The sequence below is a fragment of the Chiloscyllium punctatum genome, chromosome 15 (assembly GCF_047496795.1).
Source record: "Chiloscyllium punctatum isolate Juve2018m chromosome 15, sChiPun1.3, whole genome shotgun sequence".
NCBI classification, from domain to species: domain Eukaryota; kingdom Metazoa; phylum Chordata; class Chondrichthyes; order Orectolobiformes; family Hemiscylliidae; genus Chiloscyllium; species Chiloscyllium punctatum.
Window position 1 is genome coordinate 39040127 of NC_092753.1, and position 26203 is coordinate 39066329.

Consider the following 26203-nt stretch of genomic DNA (forward strand, 5'->3'; position numbering starts at 1 on the left):
TAAGTACGGTAATACAAAATGAAAAATGAACCAAAAGAAATAGGAACTTTAATCTTTGTATACAAGATATGACTCAATTATTTTCAATGATGTGTAGCTAACCACATCAAACATGGGAGTTTGAAACTGGACTTGTTGAAAATCTTTCAACAGAATTGTCAATTCATTTACATAAAGAACAAGGGTATTTCACACACAACCAGCAAGCCATATGCCATCCTGACTATATGATCATTCCTCACTGTCACCAAAATCCTGGAACTGCCTTCCTAACAGTATGGTGGGTGCCCCTACACATCAGCAAGTGCAGTTGTTCAAGAAGGCAGTTCACCACCACCTTTGCCAGGGCAACAAATGCTGGCCCAGTCAGTGATGCCCACTTCCTGTGAATGATTGAAAAAGAATGATCTATAAGCTTGAATATTTGAAAAATAAATCCTGTAGAAAGTTACCCATAAGCCACATGCCCTTAATTGGACACATTACTTTGCATGTTAGCCTACTGGACAGTTGACAATTAGATTAGATTACTTACAGTGTGGAAACAGGTCCTTCGGCCCAACAAGTCCACACCGACCCACCGAAGCGCAACCCACCCAGACCCATTCCCCTACATTTACCCCTTCATCTCACACTACGGGCAATTTAGCATAGCCAATTCACCTAACCTGTACATTTTTGGACTGTGGGAGGAAACCCACGCAGACACAGGGAGAATGTGCAAACTCCACACAGTCAGTCGCCTGAGGCAGAAATTGAACCCAGTTCTCTGGCGCTGTGAGGCAGCAGTGCTAACCACTGTGCCACCATGCCATCCACTTAAAATTGGCAATGCCTTTACCATAAGAGTCACCATACCTCAGGCAAGGGGAGAGGTTGAGAAGATGAACCCTTTGTGGTAAGCTCAGACTGTGTAGGAACAGTGTAATGCACTTGCTGAATTTTGATAGTCTCTTGTTTTCACAAACAGCAGAGAAATCAATGTGTTTCACACTTTTGTTAACAAATAATGTTGAAAAGTTAAGTCATACTTGTGTTTAATTAAGTTGGAAATGGAAAGTTTGCCTATGAACTATGAATTTGCCTATATGTTTGCAAAGCATTAATTTATAATATCTGGTGCTTCCTAGCACCAACACCACTGTTCTTCAATACAGTTAATCTTTTGCATTTACATCAAAATAACAAAGCTAACATTTCGTAACGTTAGCTTGCATCAGTTCATAGAACTTGCAGAATTTTCTAATGTATAGTGGTTTATAAAGTTATAAGTTATAAAGTTTATATAATATTTTGATTAGATACCAATAATTCAGGAAATACAAACTTCTCAATGCCTAAATTGGACATGAGAGATGATGTGACCCAACTTGATAGCAAACCGGATAAGACAATGCAGCACTATGCCCTTTATACAGTCTCAATATGTACGAAGTTAACTGCTCTCAGCCTTGGCAGCATTTCAGCTTGGAGAGATTTAAAATTGACCAAGCTTCCCGTTCTTGATAATCTCGTGATGCAAACTACATATACATGTGTGAAAATTGGATGTGAACTGAATCAAGTTTGACTGTGATATCATTATTATCTCGGCTTGTAAATAATGAGTGGTCAACTTGGGTAAGGTTCTAAAGTGGTGTAGAGTGTTATAAACTGTAATATTCTGAAATGATGCTTTCAGGAGAGGAGGGAGCTATTATGTTTAAAAATGAACAATTAAGAGAAGAAAATTAGATTAACATATTAGATATCCATTAGCCACATGTTAGCCCACTGGACAGTCGACAATGCAATTTCAAATTTTGATAGTTTCTTGTTTTCACGAAATCTACGTGAAGAGCATTTTTTTTGAACAGTAATGTAGAAAAGTTGTCACACTTGCATTTAATTAAGTTTGAAATGGAAAATTTGCCTATGGACTATGAAGTAGCATATATATTTGCATTGAATTTACTTTTAGAGATTTTACAAACAGTAATCTGTTAACACCATGTACAATATTGTCCTTGCTCACCTACTGTTTAAAGGTACACCTGACAAGTAATCTTTACCAATGAAATTTACATTAATATGGGCAGAGGGAAAGAACTTTCACTTTTATGTGTCTTATCACAATATCCTGCTGTCTTTAAACACTCAGATTTAATTAATAACTTTCTACATCACTATTATAGCACAAGAAAATAAGGCAACCAATGCATTTGCAGCAAGTTCTCATCCATCACCAGTATGTAAATACTTTTGTTGGTTAAGGTTAAAGGAAAAATGGCTTAGAGATTTGGATCTCATGTAAATAATTGCATGGCATTTTATTACAGTGGGTCTTTTACAAGAGGGATTATTGTTAACACCTCATCTGGAAGATCTTCCCAGAGATTACTAGTAGCCTTTGATCAGTATAGAAATGTCAGGCTAAATTGATTGTTCAAGCCTTTACTGATTAGTTAACTCTGTAGGCTAGATTATAATGCAGAATAACACCAAGAGTTGGGTTCAATTCCTGCAGCGGCTAAGGTTACTGTGAAGGACTCTCTTTCTCAACCTCTCTCCCTTTGCCTAAAGTGTAGTGACCCTCAGGGTAAACCATCACCATCATCTTTTTCTATTGATAGAGTAGTCCTATTGACTGATAAGAGTATGGCAACTTTACCTTTACTGCTTGAATGTGGAACCTTTTAATTTAGGGAATCAATCTGATGTTGTATAATCAAGAAATAATAATTAAAACTAATAAATTTCTAAACAATCTAATTTGTACCATGCATTTAAAAGAAGTCAACTGTGGGTTGGTTCCTAACAAGCTGGTTTCAGAGTCAGAAGGTTATGGATTTGAGTTTCGGTGCAGAGTATGGCAGTGTAGTGCTGAGTGAGTGTTGCATTGGTTGGAGTGCTGTCCTTTGAAAGCTATATTTGTATTCTTAGATAAATGTAAATGATTGGACTGCACTAATATAAAGAAGTGCAGTAACATTCTTTGTGCTTTCTGCTTTCCTGACCAGTATTGATTTTTCAACTAATACCATTAGGAAATAGATGCTCTGGTCATTATTATATTGCAATTTTTGGGGGCTTGCTGTGCAGATGTTAGATACCATGTTTCCTATAATGTGCAGGTGCTGGTGTTGGACTGAGGCGGACAAGGTCAGAAGTCACGTAACACCGGGGTTATAGTCCAACAGGTTTATTTGAAATCACAAGCTTTTGGACAGCTGCTCCTTGCTCAAGTGAAGACTTCACCTGATGAAGAAGCAGCGCTGCAAAAGCTTGTGATTTCAAATAAACCGTTGGACTATAACCTGGTGTTGTGTGACTTCTGACTTTGTTTCCTATGTTACAACAGTGATTACTGCTAAAGTGTCAAACACCCCGAAGATTTCGGTGTTGCACAGAGATTCTGAGATAGTTGCATGATAAACTCATACCCCTTTTGGCCATTTCAACCCTCTTTTTCTTGAAGATTTTCTTTGACAGCCATTTCCGCTCTTGCTTGAAATCCCAAAGCACTTCTTTTAATTGACGGTTTTCTTCATCAAGTTTGTGATTGACTTCTCTGAGCTTTCGGGACTCGTTCCGTAATTGATGGATTTCATCCAATAAGCCAAAAGCATCCTCCTCCAAAGTAAGTTTGGATAGATCGTAATGCAATCTGTTAATCTGAGAGTGTGAGAACTAGAGTAAATTTGTGGGTCACGCTGATAAACTACATATTGGCCTATCAGTCACTGAATAGTGAAGTACAAAATGCTAATGAAATTCATGGATATGTATATTACTGTAAAGCATTTCTGATTAGGTGTTCTGAGTTTTAGGCTTATTATCAGATATATTATGCATTTGTTGTTTTCCCAGCACGTTGGAATTTTACCATCACCCACCATCAGATTTGTAGGTCGGGGTAAGTTGGGCATCCTATAATCCCCTGGGTGGCCTTCTCAATAGACCCAGACAGTCATCTAAGGATAGCAGGTCTAAAACAGAGATGTGGAGGAATTACTTCTCTCAGAGTAGTGAATCTGTGGAATTCGCTACCCCAGAGTGCAGAGGACGCTAGGGCACTAAATACATTTGAGGAGGGGATAGTCACATTTTTAATTAGTAACAGATTACAGGGTTCAAGGGAATGGCTGGGAAATTTCAGTTGAGGCTGAAATAAGATCTGACATCATGACATTGAATGGTGCTGCAGGCCCGCGGGGCTGAATTGCCTTCTCCTGCTACTAGTTCTTATGTTCCATCTAACTGACCCAGATGGAAAGGTCGGAGGGCCAGGAATCCCCACTATTTGATAAATCCTGGCTCTTACTTCTGTTCATGTATTGTCATTTAAAAAAAAATGTTTTCTGCAATGAAGATACAGCTTTGCTTTGTGCACTTGATATTGTCAGATTTCAAGCAAGTTTAATGTGTGGATTATGGCAGTGTCAAAAAACGAAAGGTTTGAAAACCACAATCCACTAACTATAGTGCAAGTATGAAATGGAACTGAGGGCAATCACTTCAGACTAAACACCTTAATCATACAAAGCAAGAATCTGATCAAGCCTCTAGGTGGAGTCTGTGCACTAATTTAACTAATGCTTTATTGAAACATTACAAAAAGAAAATTCTGGAAGTATGTAGCAAGTCAGTCGTCATTGAAGAGCAAACAGATATCTTGCAGTAACTTGTATTTAATTTACCCTTCTCTGACAGATGATGAATCTGTACACTACCAGCATCTTTCATTTTTATTTCATGTTTCCAAAAAGCCTGATTGTCTTTTGCTTATAATAAATATAATTTGCCTATATGGATAAATAACACATGGTAGCTAACTGATGTAGAGGAAATAACCTGTGGTTTTTATATGTCACTATTAACTTGAGTCTATAATTTATTCAACCTTTTGTTCTTTTCTTTTGAATGCATCACATCACACAAGAGGTGTATTTGCATAGTTTCTGCAAAGCCAATAAAAAAATGCAAAATAAAAAAAAGTGTTCCAAATGGGAGTGCAAAGTCAGAAAATTAACCTTGGTATGCAAGTTTGATCATATTGATTTTTTTATGCAAGTAAAAAGCTCTTAGGCTACAATTTGTTTGCATGGAAAACTGGTGAGAAAAGAAAGCTGGCAACATTAAATCCCCTCCCCTTAGCATTCCTGCCCTGAGCTAGATTTCTGCCTATTTCCCCAAGGCATCTGCTGGAACTCCTGTTAGCTGAACCTTCCCCAGTCCTTGAAGACATGTTCATGGGGCCTGGTTTCCTATCATTTGCTTGTTCTACTGACACTCCCTAAGACTGCTGGATCCTTTGAATTGAGAAAGTTTTCCCGGTGACCTTATCGGAATCTTGTAAAACATTGGTTCTACTTCAACTAGAATATTGTGTCTAATTCTGGGTATTGAAATTTATGAAGGATATGAGGCCTTTAGGGAGGTATAGAAAAGACTTGGGAGAATGGCTGCAGGGATGCTGGACTTGTGTTGCATGGATAGATTGGAGTAGCTGGGACTATTCTCCTTTGAGATGAGAAGATTCAAGGTGGAATAGTGTAGAGAGAACAAAATGCTATTTCTGTTAGTAGAAAGATCAAGAACAAAAGGACATAATTTTAGATGATTTGCAAAAGAACCAATGGTGATGTGAGGAAATACTCTTTTAAGGAGTGAGTGGTAAGGATCTGGAATGGACACCCTTAGACTGTGGTGGAGGCAAATTCAATCACAGCCTTCAGAAGGAAGTTTTTAATCACCCAAAGTGATAAAATTTGGAATGCTGTGTGAAGAGCAGGAGAGTGGGACTAGTTGGGACACTCAGGCAGAGGGACAGCATAGACATCTTAGAATTATAGTTCCTTCAGTGTGGGAGCAGGCCATTCAGTGTAATGAGATCATACCCACCCACCGAACAGCATCCCACCCAGACCCACCCATCCCTGTAATCCTGCATTTCCCATGGCTAACCCACTTAACCTTCACATCTTTGGACTGGGAAGAAACCAAAGTACCCAGAAGAAATCCACACAGAAACAAGGAGCATGTTTGCACCGTCTGCTGAGGATGGAATCGAACCCAGGTCCCCGGTACAGCGAGGCAGCAGTGCTAGCTACTGTGTCACCCATGGTGAGCTCTGTAGCTCCCTTCTTTGTTGAATCTTTGCTGCTTTATGATTCTAAAATTCTCAACGTTGGCTGCAGTCTTATAAAGGATCCTTGGCCTTTTCTGCAGGGATTTTCTTTTAATCAGTAGTCCCACTATCCCCTTTTGTTGTGACTGTGGAGGTCTTTCTGGAACACTATCAGCTGTTGAATGCTCCTTGTTGGATTTCACCACCAGCTCAGCATGCATGACAAATGAACCCACCCCCCACCCCTCCTGCCACCCCGGTCCAGCTAGATGGGTCATTGTGGGGTGAAGCCAGGCGCAATATTGCATTTTAGGTTTTAACCCAATACAATTTCCTGCTGCGTCTTCCTTCCTGAAGGAATTGATGTTGATATGCTTCTTGGGTAATGGTGTGAAATACACAGTGACATAAATTGGATAATCGGGCCTTGAGAATCTGTTTTCCTCTTCATTTCATTTTATTTTATATTTGGAAAGACTAATCAGTTCAAGTGTAAAAAGAGCTGCTGATTTACTTTATTGTTCTAGGACTGTCACCATGCCAGAAGGAGTCCATACCACATGAGGGGACAGTTCCATCAGTTATAGTTATCAACCAGTTCTTTAACCAAGCAACTCTTAACCATATTCAAGATTTGTTGGTGACAGGTGTAAGATTACTCAACAACATCAAACATCATATTCAAAAACTGATTTTGTTTTATTGCTACAGATAGCACATTAGCAATGAAAGCATTTTAAAATGATATCTGGTTAGTATCAGTAATAGTTAAAACATAACACCTTATCTTTAAGGTAGTCATTCTGTTTCTTGGCATCCTGCAGCTCTTCAGCATATTTTGATCTTAGTTTAGCCATTTCACCTCTCAGTTGGGAGATTTCCTCATCAGCCTTCATGAGTTCATTAACAGCATTACCATTGGCCTCCTGAAGCTCTTTGAGGTATCTGGTTAGATCCTCTAAAAAAATAGTTAAGTTGCAATCAGGTAAAAGTAAATAAAAATAATTACTGTCAAAATTGTTTAAAAACACTTCAGGTCCCTTATTTATGGCCTCACATCACCACCTCTGTCCAGTTCAACTATCTGACTCCCTGTACCGGGTGCTCAGAAATTTCCTTCAACCTCCAAGAGCAATTGGAATACATTCATATGTTGTAAAAACGTACTATCTGCCCAGCGTTTGACAAATAATATTTGCAATAGAAGCAAGTTGCTACTTAGTGGAATTCTGTAGTTTCAATATAAGTACTGCCACCTCCAACCACCACTACCACCACCACTATCACTGTGTTTCTTTGGACATTCTTTCCTTTGTGATGGATTACTGTTCAAGTTGCAACATTGAGGAATTTCCAACTGACTCCTCAGTTTACGCATTTGTGGACAAAATCTTAGAGAACTGCATTCAGATTGAAAATTTACTGTTACAGTGATATAAGTATTTATGGGTTCGCCCGATATTTTCTCTGAAAATGAGAAGATGGACAATTTTCCAAACATGTTATACAATAAAGGTCCAATGAAATGCTCCCCTTTTGGGAATCAGGTCCTGAAAACTGTAAAAGCCACAGTCTTATCAGACCCTTGGAGAGACAACTTGTGGTGGTTTAACCTGCAGGTCACCATCCTCAGGCAAGGGGAGGGGTTGCAAAAGTGGAATCTTTATGCTGATCTCAGCTGGTGTGGGAATTCAACCCACGCAGTTAGGTGTCAGTCTGCATTACAAAGCAATTGTCCATTGAACTGAACTAACCAACCCCCTCCCTAAAGCTGTATAATTTACTGTTACAATCTGAAATCTGAATGTCGGAATTGATGTTACTCATCATCTGTGGTTGAATTAATTGAATTTTAAAGAGGAGGAGGAATGTGGGGGGGGATCCATTACTTCACAAGGTCTGTCTCTCAATTTCTAAACTTTAGCACAGAGCCTGTTTCCTTAATACTGAATCATCCCATACTTCAAAATGCAAGAAAATGCACCAAAATACATTTAAAAAATGAAATGTATAGTGGGACAGAATAGTGGGGGATTGCTGGGAGACAGAGCATCAGTTAAATTTGTAGGGATGGCATGGTGGCTCAGTGGTTAGCACTGCTGCCTCACAGCTCCAGGGACCTGGGTTCAATTCCAGCCATGCGCGACTGTCTGTGTGGAGTTTGCACATTCTTCCCATGTCTGTGTGGGTTTCCTCCCACAGTCCAAAGATGTGCAGGTCAGGTGAACTGGCCATGTTAAATTGCCCATAGTGTTAGGTGCATTAGTCAGAGGGAAAAGGGTCTGCGTGGGTTACTCTTCGGAGGGTTGGTGTGGACTTGTTGGGCCAAAGGGCCTGTTTCCACACTGTAGGGAATCTAACCTTAAAAAAAACCCTTTTGGGAAAAGATTTTAAATACTTTGAAAATTCATTGCCTCAATAATTGCACTTCTGAACAATTTTGTTTTATTGCTTATAATTGAACTGATTTGGTATTCTCCACTTCAGTGTGTACTGAATACCACTTTACATATGCTGATTATGAGGTTATTGAGTTTCAGTTGTCAAAGTCAACCAATCCTGAATTACGGAATGTGATTTCAAAATGTGTATTGAAATCTGTGGCCTGAAAGAATCAGTTTTTGTTTTGAACCTGCTTGTCACTCTGGGCTTTGTGAGTTTGTTTTTATGTTAAATGTTTTAAAATACACAAAGGTCCCGAAATCCCATGGCAATTCCAGCTCACTCCCAATGCGCAATTTGTGGAAGAAGGCAAAGATTATTGCATCGGGTCTCATCCTTCCCCTCCTTTGGAGCTCTCATTCGGGCTGTCACATTGGAGGTCTGGACTCTGAATGTTCGGGTTTCTACGCTCTGCACTTCCACTGAGGTGTAGAATATGGTTGGCAAGATAGGTTTTCATCATTGTTGGGTGGAAATGGGACCATTCTGGTTTTGCAGAATAGGATCAAAGTTTAGATTGCAAAAGATGAATTCAATTTTAACAAAAAAATGAAAAATAATTTTCCAGCTACAAAACCTTAACTCATTCCAGATTTCAATCAGACCATGATCCCTGTGCTCATTGACATGTAGTGGTGCCCCATCCACCAAAACAAAAATCAATATTAGTATAGTTCCATGGCCTCACACCTCCCTATTTGATTACCCCACCCCAAGCCCTACAGAGATTTGAGATATCCGTGCTCCTCCTAAAGAACAAACAAAAGAACACCTTGGGTACATGATTCGGCCCCTCAAGCCTCCTGTTTTTCAATGAGATTGTGGCTTACCTAATTATTGTGGCTTACCTAATTTTAGTCTTGTCAACTTGTCTCCCTAACAACATCCCCGCCCCCCCACCATCCCCACCCGTGCGCAACCCCCCCCCCCCCCCGCCCCGCAACTCCCCATATTCTTTGATTCTCTTGCAGTTGAAAAAATTAACACAAACCTTCCACATACTAGTTAGGTGCATCAGTTAGGGGGAATAGGTCTGGGTGTGTTACTCTTCGGAGGGTCACTGTAGACTAGTTTGGCTGTAGGGCCTGTTTCCACACTGTAGGGAATCTAATCTACTCTAATCATATTCAATGTCTCAACCTCAAGTGCTGTCTGTGGAAGAGAATTCCAAATGCTGACAAATGTCCAAAAGAAGAAATTTGTAATCTCCAACTTAAATGAAACTTGTTTTTAAACAATGTCCCCATTCTAGATTGTTAAATAGGGGGAACATCCTCTCAGCATCTTCCCTGTCAAGTACACTCAGAACCTTTACATGTAATATTACTGCTCATTCTTCTCAACTCTGTTGTGTATAGGCTCAAGCACCTGATCCAATGTTAGCCTCAAGCTAACTGTAGTAGTTGTGCTTTCATATTCCTGAAGGAAATTCCCTCCTAAAAACTCTCAGCCTCTGGAACTCTCCTCTTTTAAGATGCTGGTTTTTTAAAATCATCATTCTTGATTTCTCCTTCTATGACTTGTCAAAAAGGTCCTCACAATTTTGAAACATTTTAGATTACTTACAGTGTGGAAACAGGCCCTTCGGTCCAACAAGTCCACACCGCCCCGCCGAAGCGCAACCCACCCATACCCCTACATCTACCCCTTACCTAACACTACAGGCAACTTAGCATGGCCAATTCACCTGACCTGCACATCTTTTTGGAGTGTGGGAGGAAACCAGAGCACCCGGAGGAAACCCACGCAGACACGGGGAGAATGTGCAAACTCCACATAGAGAGTCGCCTGAGGCGGGAATTGAACCTAGGTCTCTGGTGCTGTGAGGCAGCAGTGCTAACCACTGTGCCACCATGGCACATGTTATACATGCTAAAACAAAGATAAGCTGTGTCTTAGTCAGTATGCTGTCACCAATATTGGTCAGAACTGAAGTAATCAATGAGATGCTCCTTTTAAAGTTTTAAACTAGATCATATATGGAATAAATGGAAGGGAATCTTACCGATTCTTTGCTGTAGCACTGCGGGTGCAGTGTGATTAGAATCAGTTGTGTCTCCTTTTACCATGTTTTCAAGAGCTTTGTTAGTCTAAATAGTTTGAACAATAAAAAAAAGCGCAATTAAAAATTAAAAATTGCATGTAATGCATTTATTCACTAATTTCACGTATTTGAATGTTTTAATTTAAATCCAAGGTCATGAATTATTTATCAAGTGGCATTAATCTTCAATGAAAATATTAGGACAATTCCATGCCAGCAAACTGGCCAGATAAATAGTTTTATAATTGGTCCTGTTCAGCATAATAAAATTAAGGGTCAAAGCTTTATTTTTTTGTTCAGATCATCTCAGCAAATCGCAAATCATGGCCTAATGGTGAATCCAGATTAATAATCTCAACTGCCTCCACAGAAAGCGCTTGCAGTAAAAGTATAGGCAGATATAGGAGCACATCTGTATGGTTCTGGTTTGCAATTAGTAATTTACTGATTTTAGGTGATTCAAATCACCACCATCTCAGGTTCTACACACTGGACTTATTTAGGGAATGTAAAATGAAGACAGCGGTAGACGGGTGTTTAAGGGCAAAAGAATCTCTGTGTTTATTTAAATAGGAAAGCTAAGTGTAATACAAGAAATACAGGTAAAAGTACTAAACTGAATTTAACATTATCAATTATACAGAGAACAGTAATTAAATACATTATTAAATTAAACAGATTAAACACTATCAGAATCTAAACAGTTTTAATCAAAGAAACTTTAGTCAGGCATCCTATCCTCAGAGCCCCATGCACTGTCACCACCCTCCTTTCCATCCCTGTTAGTGAAGTTGGAAACTTTGAGTGTCATGAGTTTAAACTCACCACTGATTTTGAAGTACAAAAGGCTATTCCTGCTTGCTATACCTGAAAGGAAACTTTGGACTGTGTATGCCTTCAGTCTGGGTTGAGTCCTTTGATGCAGTAGAATGTAGCGTGGATCTATCGGGCAAGTTTTGTGGGCCAGTGTTCACCACATGCCTGAGGCTTTGTGATATCAGTTGGGTCAGTGATTTTCGGAATTTGGCGTTCTTCGTTCATTGTCAGTTGCTGTTGGTTCCCCTGGTTCAGAAAAGGCCTGTGTTTGATAGCTCTTGGAATTGCTGTCGGGTTTCCTGTTTTGGAGGTAGCTCTTGGAAACAGCCACTGGAGTTAACTGCTGGCTCATAGGAACATTCCTGGGGATAGCTCTTTGGAATGCTGCCAGGGATCACCACCTTTCGAATACTCTCTGGGTTAGCTCCTTGGAACCCATCTGACGAATAGCTGTGGGTATCACTGCCTCAGGTGAGGTTGAGGCCTGCAATTATTCTGATTGCGGGTCCCTTATCTTCACACAAAATCTGTGCTTGCCATTGTGCTTCTGGCGTTGCCTTTGAGGTCAATTGGTTTTCCGACAGTAAAGAGAATGTCTGAATGGGTTTTGATTCAAGTTGAATGTTTGGTATCTGTTCAGGCCCCATGCTGTCTGTGCCAGGCAGCCTGAAGTGAAAAAGTCTTTTATCCAGGGCTGTCTGATTGTCGCTGGAGGGGTTGGATTGCAATAAGGCCATTAGGTCTGTCCAGAGAAACCAGGGAATGGTTGGTGGACATTGGAAGTACAGTATATGACTACACCTGGGAATCTCCTACAACACACACAAAGGGGAGAGATTGGCAGGTGCAGGTTCATGTGGATTGGCTGGGGCTCAAATCAGAGGCTGGAAGTCACTGCCCAATGAATTGCTGCTGCCTTATCATGTTAGAAATCAAAACTACACAATGGGAAAGAAAGTGGCTGCAACCACACTGGGGGTGGACAGGGTCGGTGTCTCAACCTGTGAGGGAGGGAGCTGCAAGAGTTAGCACCGATGTGAGACCTTCTACATGACAAATACCTTTAAAAATAGAACCATGCACTGTACAGATCAGAGATCAGTGACCTGCCTAATCCCTGGAGATCCTAACACATTGATTCTCTGTGCACTGTACACCTCTATACCCCAGAGTTTGCTGACCAATTATTCAGCACCAGCACCTTTGGACACAAGCATCAGGGAAAGAATAGGGATGTTTGACCAAGAGAGGAAACGGTGCCAACAGCTCCCATTGCCCTATATATGCCTTGTTCATCTTGCTTCCACTTCCTACAGCAGGCTCTCAACATACACATCGATTCATTGCACGTCTTAAGTGGCTGTGAGGTTCAGCATCATGCTGGCACAGTTACATTCACAGACTCAAACAAATTGATGGATTTGAAAACCAATAACATCTATGCAAATGCAAGACTTTATATACTAAGGGCACAAAATGCCCTTTTGTTTTGCCCCTGTCTTTCCTTCCTACAATGTTCCAATGTTACTCCAGGTTCTGCAGTTAAGGTGGAGGGAGCCTGCTTAGCACTGAAGCCTGTGGACTTTGGAGGTTTAGATGTATAATCCGTGGGGCATTTGTGATTGGATGACCCAGACATGTTGAATGTCTCCTAAACAGAAGCAAGTTGCCAATGGGCTGAGAAGTGGCAGATGGAGTTTAATTCAGATAAATGCGAGCTGCTGCATTTTGGGAAAGCAAATCTTAGCAGGACTTATACACTTTATGGTAAGTACCTAGGGAGTGTTGCTGAACAAAGAGACCTTGGAGTGCAGGTTCATAGCTCCTTGAAAGTGGAGTTGCAGGTAGATAGGATAGTGAAGAAGGCGTTTGGTATGCTTTCCTTTATTGGTCAGAGTATTGAGTACAGGGGTTGGGAGGTCACGTTGCAGCTGTACAGGACATTGGTTAGGCCACTGTTGGAATATTGCGTGCAATTCTGGTGTCCTTCCTATCGGAAAGATGTTGTGAAACTTGAAAGGGTTCAGAAAATACTTACAAGGATGTTGCCAGGGTTGGAGGATCTGAGCTACAGGGAGAAGCTGAACAGGCTGGGGCAATTTTCCCTGGAGTGTCGGAGGCTGAGGGGTGACTTTATAGAGGTTTACAAAATTATGAGGGGCATATATAGGATAAATAGATAAAGTCTTTTCCCTGGGGTCAGGGAGTCTAGAACTAGAGGACATAGGTTTAGGGTGAGAGGGGAAAGATATAAAAGAGACATAAGGGGCAACTTTTTCACGCAGAGGGTGGTATGTGTATGGAATTAGCTGCCAGAGGATGTGGTGGAGGCTGGTATAATTGCAACATTTAAGAGGCGTTTGGATGGGTATATGAATAGGAAGGGTTTGGAGGGATATGGGCCGGGTGCTGACAGGTGGGACTAGGTTAGGTTGGGATATCTGGTCGGCATGGACGGGTTGGACCAAAGGGTCTGTTTCCATGCTGTACATCTCTATGACTCTATGACTCTAAGTTGACCCTTCCCAGCTTGAATTTGCGAAGGTCAGAAGGGGGTAGGCAGGCTGGAGGTGGAAGGCCAGGCCACCTCTGGAGTATCCTGAGAGGAAATTTCTGAGGGGGATATATGTGATTCCTTGTCTGGCTGGAGGCCTCGAGGCATTGCTCTGCCTCCTTGTGAGGAAAGAGTATCTGGAGGGTGTGGCTTGTTCCCCATCCCCATGTCGGCATGCTTCCGGTCCTGGGAGCCAATGGTTGGGGCAATGGAGTGCAGGTCTGTAGCATATACAGCACATCAAATGGTGCTGGAACTGGCTCTCCATGGAAGCTGCCAATCTATCAATGGGGGAAACTGGACATTCCCATGCTCGCGGTAGCTCTGTTCCCATAGCATTTAGCCCAGAGGCCTGTGCAGACAAGAGTCTTTGCCTCCACAGACCGGCCTGTTCCCCCCTGTGCATTTGGACAAGCCTTGCTGACACATCTTCTTAACGACTGAAGCATACACATGGGAGTGGAGATAAATATATTGGAAAACACTTAATTGTTTTAAAAATGTTCTAACACCTGATAAATTGCCCACATGTATAAAATTAGTTTCTTAGATCCAGGTCGGTTGTTCATCAAGTGTTTTTCTTACTAATGCGAAAATTAAAAACCCAGTTACATTTGTAAGTTTTTAGTGGAGTTTCTCATTGTGATGTGGTAGCAGGAAAGTTGAAATTCTCACTGATTTCAATGATGATTGACTTCAGGACTCATTGCTGTGTAATCTGTGGTGAAATATTGAGTAACAGACCCTGGTGTCAGGATTCTAATTCTAATCTGTACATCCCAGTAACCTGGAGTTACAATCATTTTTATGGGTGATAACCACCTTCCCCATCCCATAACAGTACAGGTCAATCATTTTGTAATATATTTGCTGTTTGGTTTTGTTATTAGTTTTAAATAAAATTTCATGATTCAGTGCTTTTTCTTCCAATTTTCTCCCTTTCACATGTGAAAATTACTGGCCATTGGTTGAGTCTGAAAGGACATTAACACCTCAATTACGTTTGCCTGCGCCTTGATTTCCAGACTCAATAACATTGTGAAAGTATCATGGATGAGTCTACACCTATCCAGACCTACTTCTGGCAAGAAAATGCTACATAGCATTCAGGAGCAGAAAGTCTTCCTCAATTCAAATGCTGAGGTTTATTACTTTAATTCCACAATCAGGTAAGATCAGCTAAATTGTTGCATACCAGCCATCAGAGTCGGGATCTTCCTTGTCTTTATGTGTTACACTGTGGCTTAACCTTTTGTACGACAGATGGGGTAAGTGTTTTCTTATTAGAAAGTGATAACTTATTAGGAAAGGTGAACATTCCACCTTAGAAGTATTCATTGAGTTTATCTGCAATGATATATTGCTTTAAAGTTGAATATTATATTGCTGAGCTTTCATGTGGCAGTTGCTGATATTGCTTTAAGACTTCTGGCACATATCCAGGTTGCTTAATCTAGCTTTCGCTGCACCAACCACATCACTATGGTAACAGTTGGGTTTGTGCTGCTTTGGGCCTCATCGTTGCAACTGATGGGATTTTTCAGTTCCATGATCTGAATTTTGTTATTTATTTGAAGTCAAGCATTTTAATAAGACTTTTTTAAAAAACACACACTCTGTAGCTAAATGAAAACTGAATATTTAATCTTATCACTTATTGTAGTTACGTAATTGAGGTAGAGTTGCCAATTGTAGTTTGACCTGTGTCTGGACATTTTATGATGTGACATTTAATCATGTGACAACTCATGGTGTATAATTACTTGACCTTTTCCCACTGCTTGCAAGGGTTATTGCAATTACCATGGTGAGGTGTTTCGTTATAACCAAAGCATGGAAAAGTAGATGACTATTTGTTTTATAATAAGTTGACTAATGTAATTTGTAAATCAAAAGAGCACCATTAAAGAATAACGATTTAAGAATAATAATGCTTAAGTTAAAGTAAATCCTTTGCAATATTCTACAATATCAACCACACTGATGCAGCATATTTAAAACAAGCAATATTGAAATGTTCAACTGCTTGCTAAGATTTTCATGCAAAGATGCTGTAGCTTAACAGCTGGGACAAGGGCGTTCACCAATTCAACTGTACGTAGACAGTTCTCAGGGTTCTTGGGCAAAGTGGTGATGTCCCTACCTCTGGGCTAGAAAGCTTAGGTTCAAGTCCCATCTGCTCAAGAGGTCTGTCATAATTAATCAGGTTGATTAAAATGTCGATCCAGACAGTTTTCTCTATAAAGGGGCATTGGAATGATTAATATGCAATTGGGGAAAACACTTGACCACTTAAAGTAATATCTTGTTGGGTTCCTTTTATTGGTTTATATATTTTAGGGTTCCTGCACATAGGTGAAGATTTTATTGATATTGTGTAATGCATAAGACAAAGCTCTGTCTCTCTCTCTCTCTGACATCTACATATCCAGCCTTCATTTCTTATTACTGAGTTTTCCTCCCGTGTTTTCCTCTGAATTCCTCTTTGGAAATCCCTGCCCGGTGAAGGAGTTGAGGCCATCCCGATGAATATCTTTAAGGCAAAGGTAGATTTTTGAACAGTAAAGGAATTAAGGGTTATGGTGAGCAGGCATAAGTGGAGCTGAGTCCATGAAAAGATTAGCCATGATCGTGTTGAAGGCAGAGCAGGCTCGAGGGGCCAGTCAGCCCACTCCAGCTCCATTTTTTCATGTTCTTATGAATACAAGTTTTGGGTTGAACTTGAACATAAGGTATAGCTTTCATAATCCTACCAGACCATTGAGCTTAGAGAAAGATAACTGGTAATGGTTTAACCTAAGGGTCAGCATGCCTCAAGCAAGGGGAGAGATTGAGAAAGAGAATCCTTCATGCAGTGTGGAAATTGAACCCACATTATTGGCATTACTCTGCATTACAAACAGCTATTCAGCCACCTGAGCTAACCAGTACTCACTTTAACTGCTCAAGTGAAGAGTCTCTTTTAGAGGGACTCTAACAGTCAGAAGATTCAAAGATTCCACACCCACAAGTTCCTCCCATGTCTGTCTTTTGTTTCACTGAATGCTATACTGTGATTGTGAGTATCCAAAGCCAAAGCCTGATTTGGAGATGCCGGTAATGGACTGGGGTGGACAAAGTTAAAAATCACACCACACCAGGTTATAGTCCAATGAGTTTACGTGGAGGCATTAGCTTTCAAAGTGCTGCTTTTTCATCAGGTGGTTGACTGAAATTAGATAAAACAGAGAGGCAGGAGTGTGGTCTTTGAAGCACAGTTCAGTTCTTCAAGAGGTTCAATGATCACACTAGTGTACGAAAGATGCATAGCATCTCTCAAGCATCAACCCACACACTCTGAATTCCCATACAGCACACCTGAGACAACCACACCCTGCAGCTTCACATATTTGTCTGCTTTGACACTTTACCACATCCACATCTGAATAGCCAACACTGACACTTTTGTCTCAACTTATTGATAACTTATCCATCTCACATCAACACAATGCTCGCTTATCTTGAAACTTTTCATTTCTCACACTCACTACCTACTGTTTCATTGCAGGAGAGAAGAGCTCAACACCAAAGTGAGGCATTAGAATTGGAGGTATCCCTCTGACATTAAGCACTCTGATTGCTGCCAGCAGGGTTGCAGAATGCCTAACCAGTTATCTAGGAGACACCATGGCTCCATTGTTAATGGTTGTCTTCAGTTCTTGGCTCGCAGGTGGACCATGAGAGAGTAGGCGGAGAAAGGGCACATGGAAGTGAGGATTCTGTTCAAGCTGTTACCATGTTTCATGCCTTGCCCAGCCACTCAAATTCCCACAAACTGCCTCCTGGCCCAGCAACTGAGCCTGTGCCTATACAGGTGGACTGTCTTTCGGCAGGGTCCTGAGAAACCCCACAGGATGTCTGCAGCAAAATCTGTCAGAGCAGCTCAATGAGCAGCATCCCTGTAACTCTGCTGATGCCACAGGGCAATAGCACAACGGAGAATTCTCCATTGTCCAGTCATCAACTTGCTGCCTGTTGCCTTTCACACAATGCTCAGTCTTGAAGACAATTGTACATACCAAAGTAGAAGCTGAGCAAAAGATTTACATGAGTTGGAGGAATTATTGATTGTGGGAATGTGTTGAAAGAGGGGACGACAGCAGTGGGGACCAGGCAGCGAGTTCAGCATTGTTGCATTGTAAGGCAGCATCTACTCAGCTCATCTGAATCACTGGAGTGGGTCTATATGGGTTTCTTATGGTTAGTGAGTGGCTGTGGGCTCCCTGAGGTTATCTGGCTCCCCATCCTTTGAGAATGCTAATTAGTCTGCACTTTGCACCTTCTGTAGTTCCATCTGCAAGGCATAGCAGGCCACCTCATTCTCAACACCCTTGGTGGCACAGAATAGAGGATGCTCCAGATCTGCCCGGTTCCTGAATTGCACCTTCAGCTGATTGGCTGCCTTTGTGGCCATGTAGCTCTGGTTATAACGTTCCTCTGCATTAGTGGTACGACACCCGAGTAGCACCATCAACTATATTCTTAGAAGACAGCCTTCATTTCTAAGGAGTCACACACTAATTCTGTTTGGAGCTTTGGAGACCTGTGGCAGTTTTCAGTTTACCTTGCATAGACATGCATGGAAACTTTCCAGCAGTCACATATCAGTTGAACATCGATGGAGCGGAATTCAATTGACAGATACTTGTCATTGATTTGAAGGTGCCTTGAATTTCTATGGGTCCTGATCCTGTGGGAATCTAGCCATTGCAATTAATGTGTGAGTCCTCTGGCTCTTACTTTCAATGGCAAAGTGGTGATCCTGGCATTGGTCGCCTGGGAATGTATTTGTCAACAGCAGATTGTGAGGTTCTGCAGATATTACCAGAGCCAGAAGTGAGGAAATTCAGGGCCGTGGTGGCATTGGTGCCCTGGCAATGTATCCCCTCTTGGTTGACTTGGATGGAGGTCTTATTCCAGGTGCAGCAAACAATTATGAAAGCTTACTGCAAGGGCAACAAAATACAACAATAAGGAAGTCTTGTTCCAGCTGTATAGGGCTTTTGCAAGAGCACAGCTGGAGTTCTGTTTATGCAGTTTTGGCCTCCATACTTAAGGAAGGATACATTTGTGCAGATTGAAGGTTCACTAGGTTGTTCCTTGGGATGAGAGGATTGTCCTATGACTGCTGTCTGGAGTTTAGCAAAATTGAAAGGTGATATCAGATAGACAAAACTTTGAAGGTCACTTGTGAAGCTGGCAACCCAGTTTCAAAATAGGAATTGGAATTTCTTCACTCAGTGTGTTGTGAAACTTTGGAATTGTTTGTCCCCAGGCTAAATTGATGCTCCATTACTAGGTATAATTTATAGCTGTGACAGATATAATTCTTCTCTCACGGAATCAAGGAATATGAGAATTGGGCAGGAAAGTGGAGTTGAGCGAGAATATTGGTCTTGAGCAGACTGAATATGGGAGCAAGGGGCCATTTGGTTCATTCCTGTTCTCACCTATCAGGTTCTTCTTCTTCCACTTCTGGGAAAAGCAAACAATCGAGATAGTTGACAATTCAAATTATCTTCATGGCTTAGATGCCTGGAGGCAGTTCTCTGACAAACAGACTACCAGAAATATTATTTCTCCAACAGGGCAGCAGGTTTTCCATCTGAATTAATAAGGATTTGTTCTGTCATTTCTTTTTGTAAACAGTCGTGTAAACTTGGAAACTAGCTATCTGCTCTGAGCCCAGCAATGTAGCTAGATTTGAGCTAACAAAAGAAGCAATCTCCCACAGAACCAGGATTCTAGTTTAGTTTTCAGTAGCTGTTATGGTGTTGATGCTGCTATATATCTTTTCCTGCTGGAGCAAAAGGCTTGAGTTCTCTCTCTTTCTCTTCCTCTTAGAATTTTCTCATGATATTCTTTCCTCCTGGACTGGAGAAATGTTGCATGTGAGACAATCTATTTTACTGAATTTGCACCTGCCAAAGGTGTGTTTATGGGATTTCTTATTTTGTCTGTATTCTACCTCTAGTGCAAGAATAAAGGGTGCTTTGCTTCAAGCCTGGTAGTTTGACCAAATAAATCACATTCAGAACACTATGCTTTTGACTTGCCTTTAAAATTATGAAAAGGTTTGGGTCTAGGCTATCTTCTTAATCTTTTTTTTTGGGGGGGGGAAGCGATGTTGATCTATTCCAGAATAGAATATATAGGTAGCAGTATTCCTCCATAATACTAAAAATCACTAGCTGGACAGCCTTTGCTGGTTTGTATCACAAAATTGTGGATGGAGTCTGCCACAAAGAACTTCTGATTTGGAGATGCCGGTGTTGGACTGGGATGTACAAAGTTAAAAATCACACAACACTATAGTCCAACAGGTATAATTGGAAGCACACTAGCTTTCGGAGCGTCACTCCTTCATCAGGTGGTAGTGGAGGACTCAATCCTAACATACAGAATTACCCTCCACTACCACCTGATGAAGGAGCGACGCTCCGAAAGCTAGTGTGCTTCCAATTAAACCTGTTGGACTATAACCTGGTGTTGTGTGATTTTTAACAAAGAACTTCAATTGCAAATTGTCTTCTGAAAGCCTGAACTAGGTAAGTACTTGCCCCCTCACCCCTATATCTATTGAAGATGACAGTGATGCAGCTACTTACTGAATATATGAGTGACCTCAGTGGGTAACAATGTTTTATCTTGATTATCTTTACTTCTCTTTCTGATTATTGAGAAGGTCCAGTTAAGAGCTGACAATACAATACCTCTGTTTTGAAGCTTGTAATTTGTTCAACTCCTAAGTGTTGAAGTACAATAAAAGCATCCATTTTGTTGTGGAGTAATTCTTTGTCACAGGTGTAGCATAGCCAATTAATACTCTTCAGCTTATGCTGTAATGTTATAGTTTGAATGTTGTGTTCTTTCAATGGGACAAACAAGCCTTGCAATTATAATTGTAAATCAGTATAAAATTGCTTGTAATTTTAAACCTACTCATAAAGTTCAAAATAAATGCAAACCTTTATTTTTCATGTCACTCACATTCATTTTTGATTTAATTTTTTGGCTGTACAACCGAACGAAACCTTTGTGTTTGAGGAGTATGCAAACCGCAATCATTTTTACTTGTTTAGTCAGGGTACAGTAAGGCTATACTTGAAATGTAGTTATTCCATGACTACACAGGTAACCTGTGATACAATGATTTTGGTAATGCCATATCAGAATTCTGGAATCTCATAATATTGAAACTCATCTTCATAAATCAATTGATTACTCCTCATCACTAGCAGTCTGTTGGAGTACATCACCTTTCTGTACCACCCAAGTAAATTTATTGGCACCAGATGGCATTTCCCACCTGCCATTCTTTCTGAAACACTACATACCCTTTCTTTATGACCTTTTGCAGAGCCAAATGAGAGTGTGCGCCTAGTGTGGTGAGATTGGGGTCGAATAGGAGACAGGTGCCAATGTACAGATCTGAGTGAAAAAATTGCACAACACCAGGTTACAGTCCAACTGGTTTATTTGGAAGCACTAGCTTTTGCAGCGCTGCTCCTTCATGACGTAGCAGTGGAATAGGATCATAAGACACTGAATTTATAGCAAAAGGTTACAGCATCATGCAGCTGAAATGATATATGGTGTTGTGTGATTTTTAACTTTGTCCACCCCAGTTCAACACTGGCATATAAATGTACAGATCAGCAAGTGGAGTGGTTAGCAGGGTCCAGGAGAAGCAGACCAGCTAATTCCCATCAAACTAATTTGCGCAGTTTGTTCTGACTCATTTCCAATGGTCTCTCAAAGCCACTCAGTATTGCAATGACAAGGTAAGAATCATGAAGTAAGTTGTGAACATTTTCTACCTGTATTTACAGAATGTGCTTTTTAAAAGAGAGTTGATAAAACTAAAAATGGCTGTGAAAGTTAAGTGGCTATCTGGCAAGAAAGACTCATGGAATGTCATTCCTAACAATGCGACAAGAAGTTGAAAGGGGGAAGAGGCAAGTCAAATTAGGAAAAGGCACTGTGATCTTTCATGACAACAAAGAAAACAAGGAAGTGATAATTCCCCCATCCTACAGCAAGCTACCTCCTCTGATTATGTTCCAAACTACAAACACATTTTTTGTTTTCCCTTTTGCAGAATGCAACAGGACAGGAGTTAAAAGTCCAGTTTCAATTTAAGTAATAAGCTCACTCTTTATTAACAGAAGAAAGACTGGAACACATTGGCTCTTTTTAAATCCAAGTTAGTTTAGGAGGAGAAAGATATCCACAAGAAAAGGGATCTATTTTTAAACTAATGTTGTTGCAACCAAGTGAGGCGTGGAGCCAGTTTAACCCTCAGTTTTTAACCCAGTTTTAAAGGAGTGGAGCCAGTTTAACCCTCTTCATCCAGGAGTTTAACAATTTGGGACATCTCATTGGGAACCATAATAAATTGGCAGGTTCTGGGCATAACAATGTAAATGGGAAGGAAATATGTGGTGAATAATCCACCAGCTATTTCACTTGGTATCCAATATATATCACAGAAGTGAATTTTCACATTGAGTGATTTTTTGGAGAAGGAAGTGGTTTCAATTACACACATTTGAGGAGACACTTACTGGAACTGGGTGGTAGAGTTAGCAAATGGATGTTTATAATGTTTCACTCTGTAAATTAATGTATAATTGAATAAAGATTGACTCCAGTCTTATCCTTCATCAACTAGCTATTTGAAACAGAATATATGCACTCCCCATTAAGATTGAACAGCCACAGTATTATGAGATAATAATATTTCATTATTTTGAATTTATTTAACTCTGATGCATTTAGAAAGTATAAAATGCATATCCTGTGGATTTTCAATGTCTTAAAATGATATCTTCTCCACACATATGAAGTTCCTATTTACACAGCTATACATTACAAGAGTAGAGAAATCAATAAATGAAAAATTACCTTGTCCTGAAATCTTTTATTTGTTGACATTCCCAAGCATTGTTCCTCTAATAGTTGCTTGTTGATGAGCTGAAGTTTCTTCATTTCTTTGTTGAGCTGATTGAGATCCTCGTCTTTTTCAGTGAGGAGGGCTCTGAGAAGAGTCACATGGCTGTCTTGAGTTCCATCCATCTCTGTAGCCTGAAAGCAAATGAAAATGTATTCAACTTCTTGTAAAACAATTTTTAAAAGTTTACCTTGACAATTATGTACCATATATCTGAAAATTGTAAGAACTTTCCTTGTATTTGGTTCAATACATCATTAATTATTGATAACACTCCCATCCCTGAATCAGAAGATTCATTATAGAATGAGGTGTGAAGCAGAGTTTCTCTGTAAGATTGTTGAAGCCCATGGAATCAAAGGGAAAAGGTAAGATTAGATTACATTACTTGCAGTGTGGAAACAGGCCCTTTGGCCCAATCCATACTGACCCTCCGAACAGCAACCAACCCAGACCCATTCCCCCACACCTAACACTACGGGTAATTTAGCATAGCCAATTCACCTAACCTGCACACCTTTGGACTGTGGGAGGAAATCCACACAGACACGGGGAGAATGTGCAAACTCCACAGACAGTTGCCCAAGTGGGAATTGAACCTGGGCCCCTGGCACTGTGAGGCAGCAGTGCTAACCACTGCACCACCGTGCCACCACTAGACTGAGTATAAAGTTATTGGAGTGACAGGAAACCTGTTGAACAGCTGTGACATGAGAAAAAGTGATTTTTTTTTAACAGAACAAGTGGAATGGTTTTGAGTGGAATACCTGAGGTTATAATGGAAGGAGATACAATAACGTTCTGAATTGAAACTATTTGCAGTGCTAAGAGAAAGGAGCAGCAGAGTGAGATCGTCTGAATTGCACTTGAAGAGCTGACAGAAATACAATGGGCTGAATCCTTCTGTGCTGTCACGAGAATGATTGACTTCTAATGGAAGCACAAGCATCTTTCTTTGTACTAGGTATGATTCCAATCAGTTTTCCACCTGATTCCCATTTACACTGGTTTTACAAGGATCCCTTTATTCCAAACTTGATCACAACATGTTACGATATCAAGAGCAGTTACTGTCACATTATCTCTGGAGTTCAACCCTTTTATCCAGGTTTGAACAAAGGCCGTAATTTGGTTAGCAGCTAAGCAACCCTGGCGCAACCCAAATTGAGCATAATTGAGCAAGTCATTGCTGAGCAAGTACAGCTTGGTAGCACTATTAATGATACCTTTTATCACTTTGCTGATGGTCGAGAGCAGAGTTGCAGGGCAGTAGTTGGCTAGGTTGAACTTGTTGTTTTTGTGCACAGGACATATCTGGGAGATTATTCACATTTCTGGGGAGATGCCAATGTTATAGCTGTACTGGAACAGCTTGGCTAGGGTCACAGCTAATTCTGGAACACAAGCCTTTGGTATAACTGCCAGATTTGATCGTTACCGGACTATTGTCAGGACCCATAGCCTTTGCGGTATCTAATGTCTCCAACAGTTTCCTGATATCATATGGGGTGAACGTAATTGGCTGAAGACTCCAGTATATAGTGCTGGACACCTCATGGTGAGGCTGAGATGGATCATCCATTCAGAACTTGTGGCTCAATATGGTTGCAAAAGTACAGCCTCATCTTTTGCACTGACATGCTGAGTTTTTCCAGCATTGAGAATGGAGTTCTTTGTGGACCCACTTCTCTTGTTGGTTGCTTAATTGTCCTCCATAATTCTTGGCTGAGTGAGGCAGAACTGCACTGCTCAAATCTGATTCACCAGTTGTGAGATCACTTACATTTGTTTATTGCAAGCTGATTATCTGGTGTGGCACCCAGTAGTAGTGTTGTGGCTTTACCAGGTTGATACCTCATTTTTAGATCTGCCTGGTGCTGCTCCTGGAATGCTGTCTTGCATTTTTCGTTGAAGAAGAATTGATCTTCTAACTTGATCATAATGGGAGAGTGAAGGATATGCCAAGCCCACAGTGTCTTGTGAATGCCCAGTTTTGATTTACTAGATCTGTTCAAAATCTATCAACTCCACTACAGAAGAGTAACCTTAATGTGACAAAGGAAATTTGTTATGTCATGGGGTAAACCCTCCTGCTTAATTTAAACCAGCAACACGGAAAAGATTTACCCTGTCCAGTAAACTATGAAAATTTGAGAGGCCAAGACTATTTAAAGTAACAATTAACAATATTATTTCTTAAAGTATAACAGAAAATAATTAACTAATAACTACTTACAACTCCTTCCTCTAACCTATCTTTTACCTTCCCCTTCTATAATACTAGTCCGATAAAACCCCCAATTAAGGTTTACCAAAAATTCAAATTTTCAAAGCCAGATGTCCACTCTTCTCTATATCTTCCTCAGTCTTCTTTTCTTCTTCTTATGGATCACAGGTCTCTGATCAATAAAGATACCTTTAAGAGAGCTATTCTCTGGGCAATCTGAAGATGCTGGTGGTTTGGCAGTTCTCGTCACAATGAATGGTTTTCCCCGGTATTACACCACCAAAGCAATGGATTGTGTCATTAGCTTTTAAGATTGTCAATATACAAATTGATTGGAGTTTGGTATTTTCTGGGTATAATTTAAACTTATTGGCTGAATTTGAATTTGATTTATCATCTCTAGGCAACCAGCTAATCGAGTTGTTGACCAAATGTTACATTATATCTTGTTCAGAACATATGGTGCTGTGGCAGGTAGTTCTGCTAGCTTTTAACTCTCTTAAAGGTACAGTATATCCACATCTTCATAACACCTCCCTCTTTAAGAAAAAAATGAACCACCATAATGAAAAGATGGCTTCAATTTTTTTCTACTCTTTAAACACATTACCCTAACATACAGATAACTTTAATCCAAGTTCACCTTAACTTCTTCCCATACAACTATACATATGTATATAACATTAAATAAAGACAAATCTCATCTAAACTTTATCAGTTAAATCTGCATTAGCGCATCTGTGATTACCTTCTTATGACCCACAACATGTACAATTTTTATATTAAAAGTCTGTAAAGTAAGAGTCCAATGAAATATTCTTGTCTTTAAAGTGTTCTAAGAATATAACAGGATTGTGATTCATATACACCTGTCTCCAACACATTGTTCATGACATACACATTAAAATGTTGTAAAGCCAGTACCAAACTCAATAGTTCCTTTTCGATTGTGGAGTATTTCCTCTGGTGGATGTTGATCTTCTTTGACAAGTAACCAACTGGCAGTTCAACCCCATCCT

General features: G+C 40.4%; 1 protein-coding gene across 3 annotated transcripts in view; it reads right to left on the reverse strand.

Moving 5' to 3' along the window:
- The window catches only part of LOC140486205 (uncharacterized), a 67246-nt gene that overhangs the window by 21782 nt on the left and 19261 nt on the right, over nt 1-26203 (reverse strand). For all 3 annotated transcript variants that reach the window (XM_072585021.1, XM_072585020.1, XM_072585022.1), the window contains exons 2-5: nt 22912-23091; nt 10557-10641; nt 6892-7067; nt 3423-3654 (exon numbers count right to left, since the gene is read on the reverse strand). In XM_072585021.1, coding sequence (XP_072441122.1) covers nt 3423-3654; nt 6892-7067; nt 10557-10641; nt 22912-23091 — 673 coding nt within the window. The remainder of the gene's footprint in view (nt 1-3422; nt 3655-6891; nt 7068-10556; nt 10642-22911; nt 23092-26203) is intronic.